We start from the raw sequence: 12,721 nt of genomic DNA, 5'->3' as shown, positions 1-12,721 counted from the left end.
AGTAAGTAGTACTTACTGCATTAGCAAGCTTGGATTCTAAATTACCCCATGGCATTCATCCGAAGAAAATTATTACTTCGTATTAGACTATTTTCAAATTCAAAAGAGTATCGTTTGTTCATTTGCGAATAAAAAAAAATCGAAAGTCGGCCAAAGATAAAAATAAAACACTTAAAACACAAAACTGTTAATATTTAAAACACCCAATTTATTATTTAGAATATCTTAATGCATATTGCTTTACTATAGTAACATAGCGTTGCCTCAGCATATTGGATCCTGTAATCTTATGGTGATCGTACGGAAAAATTAGTGCCTATAGTACTAGTAGTAGACTCGCCTTATTCGAGTACTTTTTTTACTTTACGGATCAGGACGACATATCTCGAATCCAGCCCAAATGCCTTCATGCCCAGACTATGTTGACCGAAGTCTTATGGATCACATTTCCTTCAAGAAGATATCACCATCGCTAGTACCACGTACTGTGGTTAACTTTCCATTATTATCTCCGCTATATGTTAGATGGTATTACCTTGATTATAAGCGAATAATCACAAGTTTGTTGAACTTTTGCTTTCAATCGCCTTCAGTAGGGAAAGCTACGAAATTCACCATTCGTAAATCTGTTGACATCTCGAGTACTGTAAGTTTATGTGAGTGAGTCTTAATAAATGTATTTGTAAAGAAAAAGATATAAATCTGGACCATTTCCACATTCTCGTGTATTATGGCGATAGCCTATAGGTCGTCAAGTTCAACTTGGTATTTCTTGAACATTAAAAACACCGTATTATACATTTAAATGTGGAGTGCAAAAACAACAACAATAAACATGTTTTAGATCTAAAAAGCTAAGGTTATGTTAGTTCACTTGTATGTTTAGATTTCTTTACGAGATAAAGTTCTGGAATCAACAAAATAGACTTTGGATTAAAAAAATCACGCAGAGGAAGCGATATTTGAAAAGTTGCTGGCGGCTGGCGATATCAGATTACAAATAATGACCGATTAGTGAAGTTATGGGTTGGTACATGTGCCAAAGAGTAAAATAGTAAGAAGATAATTACATCCGCAAAATAGTAATAGATAGAGTTCTGGAATCAACAAAATAACGCGGAGAAAGAGAAAGCGGTGTTGCACAAGCGCTATCAGATTATAAATAATGACTGAATATTGAAATTATGGGTTGATACATTTGCGAAAAACTAAAAATTTGCAACATAACAAAAAAGAATTACATCCGCAAAATAGTGAAAAAAAAAATATTTGTAAAAGAGTAAAAAAAATACATTTGCAAAAGAGTAAAAAGAATTACATCTGCAAAAAAGAAAAATTCTCAAGTAGGCCTTTATAAATCTAAACAACGCCAAAAATTAAATATATGACCCACAGTCGCCATTTAAAACGTGTTTTGGAAGCAATGTGCTCACAATATCACTGTCACACAAAGGTTCGTGTGGTCAAAATTCATAATAATACACTATTTAAATTATTAATTAAAATACCAAACTTAAATGTTGAATTATTTTCAATCGAATTAATACAAGTAGGGATTGTGAATCAGAACACGACCAACGGTAAAGACATTTGAAGATGGTACCCGAACTGTTGTAGACTTATCACGATTGTTGTTAATGCGCACTCAACAATACTTCAACAACGTGATAGAATACTTGAATGCAAAAGAAACTTGCTGCATTCTATACAACAAATGAACTCATCTCCTCCATCCTTTGTGTGAGCCAATCTCTGCGACTTATAAAGTAGTTTCCAATTGACAGTTTGAGTAATTTCAAGCAATATATACATGTCATAAACACTGGTGCCTTTTTTTATTAATGTGGACGTGATATGTTTTCATTATAACTTGTTATTATTATCGAAAGATACCAATCGAAAGTTTCAAACTGATGTATGGTTCTCGAAAAAATGAATGTCCCGGCTACCAAAATTTATAATGAACTATATTAAAACAATAAATTGCAAAGAAATCACGCACGACTGATATTTTAAACATCGTATTTTCACTTTACATTGAGTGCATTTCATGCATCATAAATTGTAAACAACAAGAATGAAATTTTTTAATAAACAAAAAGACCAATTCCAAAAACACAAGGAGAGAAATTTATTCGTCTTTCTGTCGCGATTCATCTTCGTGAAAGCCGACATTTTTGACGAAAGGCGCTACGCAGGTTTTATTACAACATTAAGTCACTTTTCGTGATGGAACTCGTAATCATTAAGGGTTTTAGCGGGTAATATGGTCATTTGAAATCAGATAACACAGCGATAATTGAGATATAACAAGGAAAGGTGAAACGCGTAATAAGTAGATGTTGTAATGTGAGTCAGCGTAAGAAGTAGTAGTGATCGCCCCGCCAGTACTCTTCCTTTTATTAAATGATTACCTCAGCGAAATAAAACATACTTACTAACTCAAGATAATAAAAAAAACGCACACATAATATTGAAGTCATGGGCAATCAATACACCACATACTTCGGGTGAAAAAGGAATACCAACAACAAAATTTAATAAACAAAAATATCACAATAAAAGCAAACATACCACGTTTCAAGATGCATTGCAGTTTTAAGATGCATTGGCAAACATACAACGATAAATATGTAAAACCATTAATATTTACTTGTGCTATCGATTGGGTTTCTGCGGGAGTAACTACTAATCTTTCTTCTACGCTTTTGTGCCGGTTGATCCATATACGCTTATAATGCTGTAGTGAAAATGACTATTCCAAGTAATTCAATATGTGCATATGAATATTATATATTTACCCATTTCTCCAAAACACCTTCTAGTAGAGTATCCCCATATTCAATTATTGTCGTGACTCGAAATAATACATACTTATTCAAACCTTAAAACCGCTGGCGATGTAACTCAAGAAAGTAGGTTCATACGACCTCTAGAGATTTGGTTGGTACCATAGGCTGTTTAGTTCAATAAGGTCACCGAGTCCGAAGTGTTTTCTTAAACAACGTTTAGTATTATTTATAATCAGGGTGCAATGTTATTTAAAATGCCTGTCACGTTATTCTCAATGTTATTTTTCCTCGCGTTTGAAAAATGGTGATGACTATACGATGAAATGGAAACGTGAGGATAGGACAGAATTACATTCAAATATGTCAAAATGTGCTTGTTAAATTTTCTAGAAAAACAACAATATATGCGTTTTCAGTCCTGCAACGATTGGAGAAAATGTATCCTTTATTATTATAGTAAATAAACAAGCACAATATTACATTTTTTGTACACATTTTTCATGTCACGTGTCAATTGCTTCGGAATTTCGGTAACGCATGTCCCATGAGATTCCCAACATATTTCTCTCGTTTACCCGATTGGCTCTGTTCGAATTAAAATTTATCTTTTCAATTGTGTAGGAGACTGTCTATTTCAGTGCGCTGTAAGTGAATTACTAGAAAGGGAGTACTCAACCGGTGCCCGGAGGAGCGCTCTAAAAGCATCAGTTGCGCAAGAGAGTACTTGGGAATCTTATATCTGGTCAACAGCTACATTTAGCCATGTACTTTCTTGCTTGCCAAATTATCCCAGATAAAGGTTAAATTTGACTTGGGTTAGAACATCTTTATTTAGAAAATGGCATTATAAAGGATTACGTGAAATTTTCTATTATTTCAGGACAGACATAATAGAAATAGGTTGGGCACAGGAGTGCCGGGATTTCAAGCAACATTGAAATAGTGATTTTCAAAAACAATCATGTCTATATACAATTCAAACCCACCCAGTTTCTGTATTATCATGTTTTATTTTTACCTATTATTAAAGAAACGATATTTTGGTATGACCTCATGAATTGTTTTGGTTATGAAGCCTAATTCTTTTAATGAACAAACAAGAGATTACTTGGGATATCTACGAGATGACACAGTTGCCAGAAAAAAAAGTCAGAAAAATCTCTGGCTCAAGTATGTTCTTACAATCAAATTTGTTTGAGTAAACTCATCTCGTATGTGCTTGCTAAGATCTTACTTTATCAATTCTATTTCACACCTCAACATTACGACAAACTGCTTTTATGAATACTGCATACTACTCAAAACTTCTACACCATTACATTATAATACATGTAATTTACCATATTTCTTGGAACGGTTTATCCATCAGGTCAATTATTGTTATTCTAAATCTATTCTTGACATCAAGGTATTTTGAGGCTGACAATTGACATTTTTGATAAATGTTTGTTTTTATAAATTACAACGCCCATCACGTATTATCATTTCTAAAATATTTAGCATCAGAAAAGAATTTTCATCTTATATCATACTTAAACGCTGACAAAGAGAACAAAACAGGGCGCTCCAGAAGTGTGTGTACCAATATGGAGGTAACTAAATTTGTTCGCCTACTTTACATCAAGTTGTGTAAAGGGACTGAAGCCTATGGACAGAGGGTATATTCAGTGGTGGGATTCAGCCGGTTCGCACCGGTTCTATAGAACCGTCTCACGGAATTTTATGAGATCAGCGAACCGGTTAGCATTACTGGTTACTCTCAATGACTTTTTGTAACAGAACTAGGTGAAAAATATGACTTTTGTGATGGAACCGGCTGATAAAAAAATTGAATCCCACCTCTTCACTTTTCTAACACAGAGAGTCCCCAAACTCGTGATAAAACTAAAATAAGGAAAATCGGAATAAGATTATGGCCTAACCCTAACCTGGTACACACAATACAGGAGTACCAAAATGAAGTACTGCTTTTGAGTCCGACTCCGATCCCAATCTTTTTTATTTTGCTATTCTACCATGCAACATCCATTGAAATTTAAAATATTAAGGAAAGTATATACCAACTTTCAAATATTATATAATCTGTTATTTGATAAGCTGTTACCTGCATTGAGAGCATCAATCTCTGCCACGACTTTGTTCATTATACCACAAAGTGGAGATCAGAAAAAAATGTTTCTCTTCTCTCATTTAGACTTATTTAAGCAATAACTCGAAATCCGATGAATTGTTACCATGCTGATTTTTTTGTAATGAGGCTATAAACGAGAACAATATTAAAAAAAATTGCCTGTTAGGTATATATACTGACAATAAATGAATGGGATGCCGAATTCCGAAAGATCAGAAAAACACATTTTAAAATATATCTTTTGTAAAAATAAGCACAGCGTGTGCGCTATACGTATATATTTTGGTGTAAGGTATATTCCTTACTACTGCTAACATCTCTAACGCTTTCAAGGTATTATGTATAGTTTACATGGTGCTTGAGCAAGGAAAAAGAGGAAACTTCGTGCTTTAGGCGTACAAGTTTCAAAGTGACCTTTGAAATCAGTTGATGAACGTTTGCAGTCCAACAAGGCCATTACCAGTGCGCAGTTGAAAATCAACTAGTGCATATGAATGAGAGACATGTCTGATTTATTCGCCGACGATTACATAAAGTACCTTGACGTAACTACCACGGTAGTTACCACAGCAAAGTTTTCTCCCAATTATGATGTCATTCCCTGAAGCCTATTTTGTGACAAAGCGGTCAGAAAATTTGATTGATAACCTTGTCAGTGGAATCAACTAATCTTGTTTTTTTAACGACGTAATTTTTATAATAAATATGAATAACCTGACTCAAAGACTGACATTGTGGTGAAAAGATTATCACTGTTTTCGAAAACGTTTTTTGTTCACCGAAGCTCATGCCAGACTGGTTGACCGAACCGGGGTGTGAATTACCAATTACCATACGATAAAGCTGTACCCTGACATCCTATCCGTCAAAGGATATTAATACCGCTACGGTAACTCGCTAAGTTCCGATACCATCTATCGCCTTATTTGCTTTATAATTCCATTTATTAGAATGATATGACCATGGCATTCGTAATAGTCTGATAACTGACCTCACAAGCGACAAATTTCATTTGCTGTTCAGCTATATAACAACTTAATTGATAAATTGTAGTCGCTGTTAAAACTCGAGTGCATCTGATAATTTGTTGGCGAAGTTTAACCGAGGCAGTAAACAATCAAAAAGACAAGATCTACCTACGTCATATGGTGAGATGAACTTGGATATTTTGTTAAAGAAGTGTATTCCGCGGTAAAAACAATCAAGTGTTATCAAAATCATGTGGTCACTATATTCTGTCATTATATAATGTTTTTATAAATGAAAGCCCAAATATGAATAAAATATCGTTCTTCTTATTGTAGACCATATAATATATACAAATATAAAACCTTCGTTAGATTTATTTGTCCTGAAAAGTAAGCGAGTGAAGTTCACTATTTCGTTAACTCTTTCACTCCATATCAGACGAGTCGTCGAAAACTGTGTATCAAACCAAATCACACAAAATCCCAGACTCTTATTGGGCAGGTTTCCAAGTTTACCACCGTTCTCAAAGTCCATTAAGGTACTCCCGTAGTGTGTGTACCAGGTTTGGGTTAGGCCATAATTTTATTCCGATTTTTATTATTTTAGTTCTATTACCAGTTCGGGGACTGTCTGTGTCAGCCAAGTGAATCCGCCCGATTACGCAACTTGATGTAAAGTAGGCAAACAAAATTAATTACCTTTAATTATGCGGCGCATTCATTATAAATCTGACTCTCCGTTTGCTATACCACGGACTAGGGAAGCAGTTTAGTTTTGTTTCTCAACTCTTACTTCCCAACAACTGACTTTGATGGATTTTACCCATATTATTGTAATCTTCCATCTCGAATATGCAAATCAACTTTCCTGACTGACGGAGACACGCGAATGCCAGCCACGAAGAATTATTTACTTTGCTTTGAACTCAGAGTATCTTTTCGATAATTTTTCATAAACAAGTTCTGCCAACGATGACGTAGTTTGATTTCCTCCAATTTACAATTTTCATGCTGATGTTGTTTACGTGGGTTGTCAACTGTTAGAAATAACGCTGAGTTAACCAAACTTTTAATATAATTGATCTTGAGTATAGCTAATTTCTCAACGTTACTTGTATGAACTGGTGAAAGACATAAAAAAAGAGAAGTTATATTTGCAATACTACCGTGTTTCCCCGAAAATAAGACTGGGTTTTATTTCAATTTTCTTTCGAAAAATGACATCAAAAGTACAAAATTACAACTACGAGATTTTCAAATACACGAAATATGAAAACCGATATCCATTTACTTATAAATAACACATTTTCCTCTATCACAAGTTTTAAATTAATTATTTGAAAAGTGCATATATAAGAGATTTCTGGGTCAAAAATAATTTCGCGCTAGTCACTAGGTCTTATTTTAAGGGGAGGGCTTATATTAAAATCATTTAAAATTCAGTCGAGGTCTTAGTTTCGGGGAAACACGGTCACAGTTTTTCTCAATATATATATATATATAAAGATTTTTGGTACAAAATTTGGTGGATTTGGTAAACTCTAAAAATAACGCATGTCTGAAAGAACAAAAACATTGGTTCATGAAATATTTAGTCGGTCAGCGACTTAATTCTGACATCATATGTTTTCATCAATGGATGGTTTAACTTAAATATATCGTCTTTTACTTCGATTTTCTGAGACAAGAACCGATGACGAATGGTTGTAGAGTGTTCATGAGGTTTTGAAATTGCGAATGTAATTTATCGATACCATATATATATATATATATATATACTGTTTTGGCCCTCACGGATGTATTAAATGAAGTAAAATTACTTGAACAATCACTGACTTACTGATTGAAAAACAACAAACCTGGTTAAAATATATTGAGAACTGACTTCATAACAAAATTGGAATTGTAAAGTGACTTTATGGACGCCCTGTATATTCAATGCCAGTCAGGAGTTTGATTCGGGTTCGGTCACTTGCTCATATGGGAAATTATGTAAGAGCCTTATATAAGCACCATATCGTTGATATGTTTGTTCCATGAAGTCAGTAAATTCAATAAGATTGTAAGAGAGAGCAACTAACTGATCAACTGATTGTAATTCAATAGGAAATGTTGTAATCTCAATTTATTTTAATCGGGTCGGACGATGTATTTAGCAATTATCTGACATATACAACGAATTCGCTTCAGCATTACTCGCGTGAAAGTTGTTAAATTAATGTACAGGGTATCAATGAAGTTCCATTACAATTTCAATTTTGTTATGAAGTCTGTTCTCAATATATCTTAACAACCACAAAATGCATTGTAACGATGATTAATTAGGCGTTGATGAAAACCCTCCACACCCACTTGAGCTTAAGTAGAATTTTATCATGGACAGATATATAATATAGAACGGATATATTAAATGTTTCAAGCTTAGCAGTTGTCATTAGAGACGAGTTGATTATGTGACAGAATCCTTATCATAAAGTTCAAACTGACATGCTCTGAAAATTGTTCATAAAATGTAGTCATAAAGATGTACCTTTCAATTTACATCCTAATTCAACTATAGCTTCTCCATTGTCAAGCTTATCATCTGTCAAGATATCCGTCTCATAATACACCATTTTAAGTCTATAACAATTCCCGGCAACTGATATATAGAACATACCGTATACTATATGTAAATCAACTATGGAAAAGCTTATCGCAAGTTCTATTAGAAGTATAATCAGCTGTTAACAGAAAAATACTGATCAAGATGTGATTTACACATTGAGCAATTCGATTTCGAATGAAGGCAAACCCGAGGTAAAATTAAAAATCCATTCAACTAGACAAAATAGCTTGGTTAGCAATAGTATTATGAAAAAGTTTTCCAAATATTTTTTGACCTCCCTATTAATGCGAATCGGAAACTAATTCATGACCTTCCAGAGATTCCAAGACGGTTGATTTCTTCGTGGCGGGCTTGAATGAGTTCATGCTGTAATCGGTTGTCAATTGTGTGATATTGAACAATTTATTAAAAAAGGCGATTACAGAAATTTCTAATTTATATCAAAACCTGGCAATTATGTGCGTTTTTTCGAGTCACCACAAATGGTAGGGTTCATTTTCAATCCTATTTGATTTTTTTTCTCTGATTCAACAGCTTTGCGCAGTGGCAGTATCGTAACCAATGAGGTTTATCCGAGGTGCGATTATTGCTAGTTGAAAACTATTACCAATACCCCGCCCTGGTGATACAAACGTGTCGCCTGTGGCAATTTCTGAAGGGTTCTACGGGACTTATTCTTTTACAAAAATGAACCGTGGCCGGCAGTATAGATTGCACTACTCTGAAAAAGGTCGACGAATTTACCAAACCTAACACTTGGTGTGAGCACCAGACAGAAGTTAATTTGTTCTTTTCTAAATACACGCATGTTTGAAAGAACAGAAACATTGGTTCATAAAATATTTAGGCGGTCAGTGACATAACTCTGACATCATTTGTTTTTATCAATGAGTGCTTTAACTTAAAATGTGTCGCGTTACTCTTCGATATTTTGAGTCAAAAAGCGATAACGAATGATTTTGCTAATATAGGGTGTCCATTGAGTCTTGAAAAAAATTTAAATTACAAAGGGAATTCATCGATACGATATATTGTTTTGGCCCTCACAGATGTATTAAATAAAGTAAAAATACTTAAACAATTGCTGATTAAAAAACAACAAACCTGGTTAAAATATATTAAGAACTGATTTTATAACAAAATTGAAATTGTAAAGAGACTTCATGGTACATTTAATGACAGTCGGGAGTTTGATTCGGGTTCAGTCACTTGCTTAATATGAAATTATATAAGCAATTTATATAGGAACCATAGTGTTGATATATATGTTTCAAGAAGTCAACAAATGTAACCAGGTTGTCAGAGCAAGCAACTAACTAATCAACTAGTAATTCAATAGGAGTTGAAATGTGATAATCTCAATTTATTTTAATCTGGTTGGGCGTTGTATTTAGAAGTTATCTGACTTATACAATAAGTTCATTTTAACATTACTTGCGTGAATGTTTTCAAATGAATGTACAGGCATTCCATGAAGTCCCTTCACAATTTCAATTTTGTTATGAGCTCGGTTCTCAATATATCTCAACCAGGTTTGTTGTTTTTTGAACAGTAATTGTCTAGGTATTTTTACTTCATTTAATACATCTGCGAGGGCCAAAACAATATATGACATCGATACATCTCTTAGCAATTTTGAAAATTTTTCAAGACTTTATGAACATCCTATACTATTTAAAACCCATATCATGACTAAACAGTAACTAAAGAAAAATCCGCCATTTCATTTTGGACCAAAATATCCCAGTCAAAAATGACAGTGCGTGTATAAACAACCTTCAGTTATATCAAAGATAAACCAGTTATTTGTCACATTCGAAATGCATAACTATTTTACTTCTCAACCACAAAATGCATTGTAACGATGATTAATTAAGTGTTGATAAAAATCCTCCACACCTACTTAAGCTTAAGTAGAATTTTATCTGAGACAACGTCATATTAATAACTGTTCTATTAATTGCACTCTCTGGGTTTTCTTTTTTCAACCATGCTTGATACCATGATGAATTGATATTTTAAAAGTCCAATTATGTTTGTGTGAATGTCGACATGTAGACGTGGGTTCATGCTCTAACACAGAGTCTGAATTAGCATGCTGTTAAAAATGTCCAGAAAATATTTTTATAACTATGTACTCCAATCGTCAAATGCATATTTACTGCGCTTACTGCACTAAAAGTTACGAATATATGAGAGTGAATAGTTCGTTTTTTCAATTAAATTTGCTTCATCATCGTTACACTAATCTTAACTAAAAAGATAAGGAGTCTGCTTCATAGTCCGCCATTTTTAATTTAAACATTTATCGACAACTAATATGGAACAGATATATTGAATGTTTCAAACTCAACGTTGTCATCCAAAGACGAGTTGATCACGTGACAGAATCCTTATCATAAAGTCCAAACTGGCATGTTGTGAAAATTTTTCGAAAAATGTTCTCATAACGGTGTATATCCTTACAATTTACATCCTTATACAACTGTAGCTCCTCATTTGTCAAGCTCATAATAGGGTAGGATAGGTTTACATATTTATCCCTGGGGAGAAAAAAGCCGATCTCTCGCCCGGTCACCACCGCTGAGTCTATCATCTGTGAAGGGATAGAAGATGTTCGTCTACAATACATCATTTTAAGTCTATAACAATTCTCGGCGACTGATATATAAATTATATATATACTGTATGTAAATCAATAATGAAAGAGCTTGACGCAAGTTCAATTAGTATGAAGGTCAACACATTTTTGTAACACTATTGCTAACCAACCTATTATTTCTAGTTGAACACATTTTGAATTTAGTTTTTGAGATTGCCATTATTCGAAATGAATATGAAATTGAATACTTATGTGTAAATGACATATTGATCATCATATTTCTATCTTCTGTTTCATGACCTTCAGAAATTTATAATACGATTGGTTTCTTCGTAGAGGGCTTGAATGAGTACCAATACCCCGCTATGGTGATACGAACGGGTCGTCTGTGGCAATTTCTGAAGGGTTCTGCGGAACCTGTTCTATTAACAATTACGATTTTTATGTTCTCCATCAGATTTGTTATTGGTACACTAGTTAAGTTATGTGAGGTGTGTAATATCCCTCCCTGTTCATACATTCCAAAAAAAATTATTGCGCTTTGTGAGGGACTTGAATCAGTCCTTTTTGTAGTCGCCAGTTTTATGATTGATATTGGATAATTTATTAACGCAAGTCAATTGCGGGAATTTTGATTCACATCAAGGTGGCAATTATTAGTGTTTTTCAAGTCACCATAAATGCTAGAGTTTATTAATACTCCCATAAGATCATTTTTTCTCTCATTCTACAGCTTTGCGCAGTGGCAGTATCGTAACTAATGAGGTTTATCCGAGGTGCGATTATTGCTAGTTGAAAACTATTACCAATACCCCGCCCTTTTGATACAAACGTGTCGCTTGTGGCATTTTATGAAGGGTTCTGCGGAACCTAACCTACCTTACAAGACAAGCCGTGGCCAACAGGGTTGGTCGAAATTATCTAAGAAGGTCGACGTATATCCTAAACGTAACACTTGACGTGAGCACCCGGCAGTTTAGGGTAAATAAAATTACTTCAGAATTTTTTTTTATCACGCGCCCACTACTCATCTCTCCACGTCGACCTCGCTCCAACATGAATTGAAATAATGACTCGATTCATCCTGATAGTAAAAGAACGCAAAGGCAAGTAAATTCCAAACTAAAACTGTTTTATATTACATGTGTGAGGTAGTGTACGATGAAATCTCACTTATGAACAGTGGTGGGATTCAGCCGGTTCGCACCGGTTCTATAGAACCGTCTCACGGAATTTTATGAGATCAGCGAACCGGTCAGAATTACTGGTTACTGTCAATGTTCCGTTTGTAACAGAACCGGCTGAAAAATATGACTTTTGTGAAGGTCCCGGCTGACAAAAAATTTGAATCCCACCACTGCTTATAAATATATAAGTGCTGATGGTTTTAAAGCATGCCTGTGTTTTTGAGTCCATTTCTAACCAGTTCCGACAGCTCCACAAGTCGATGCTGGTATAATACTCGCGAGTGCTCTTGCTGTCACTGACAAAATCTTGTCGAGTCACTGTCTACCTATATTGCCACCTAGTGGTTGTGATTTATAGGCGGTCTCGTGTATATTACCGATGTTTACTTTATACATAAGCAGTCAAAACTCATATGAAAGAAAACCCCCTCCA

At 34.2% G+C, this 12,721-nt stretch overlaps 1 protein-coding gene and 2 non-coding genes across 3 annotated transcripts in view; 2 read left to right on the top strand and 1 right to left on the bottom strand.

Moving 5' to 3' along the window:
* Positions 1–4,917, bottom strand: part of LOC120339223 (uncharacterized) — a 43,391-nt gene extending 38,474 nt beyond the window's left edge. The window contains exon 1 of the mRNA XM_078116150.1: positions 4,897–4,917. Within this exon, the coding sequence (XP_077972276.1) occupies positions 4,897–4,911 (15 nt within the window). The 5' untranslated portion in view covers positions 4,912–4,917. The remainder of the gene's footprint in view (positions 1–4,896) is intronic.
* Positions 4,918–9,031: 4,114 nt separating this feature from the next.
* LOC120340246 (U4 spliceosomal RNA) lies at positions 9,032–9,170 on the top strand. Its single transcript, XR_005569295.2, has one exon. It is a non-coding gene; the product is annotated as a U4 spliceosomal RNA (small nuclear RNA).
* Positions 9,171–11,832: 2,662 nt separating this feature from the next.
* Positions 11,833–11,971, top strand: LOC120340252 (U4 spliceosomal RNA). The gene has a single exon (XR_005569301.2). It is a non-coding gene; the product is annotated as a U4 spliceosomal RNA (small nuclear RNA).
* Positions 11,972–12,721: the final 750 nt, after the last annotated feature.

The sequence above is a fragment of the Styela clava genome, chromosome 9 (genome assembly GCF_964204865.1).
Source record: "Styela clava chromosome 9, kaStyClav1.hap1.2, whole genome shotgun sequence".
Classification (NCBI taxonomy): domain Eukaryota; kingdom Metazoa; phylum Chordata; class Ascidiacea; order Stolidobranchia; family Styelidae; genus Styela; species Styela clava.
This window is presented reverse-complemented; position numbering and strand designations above follow the sequence as displayed.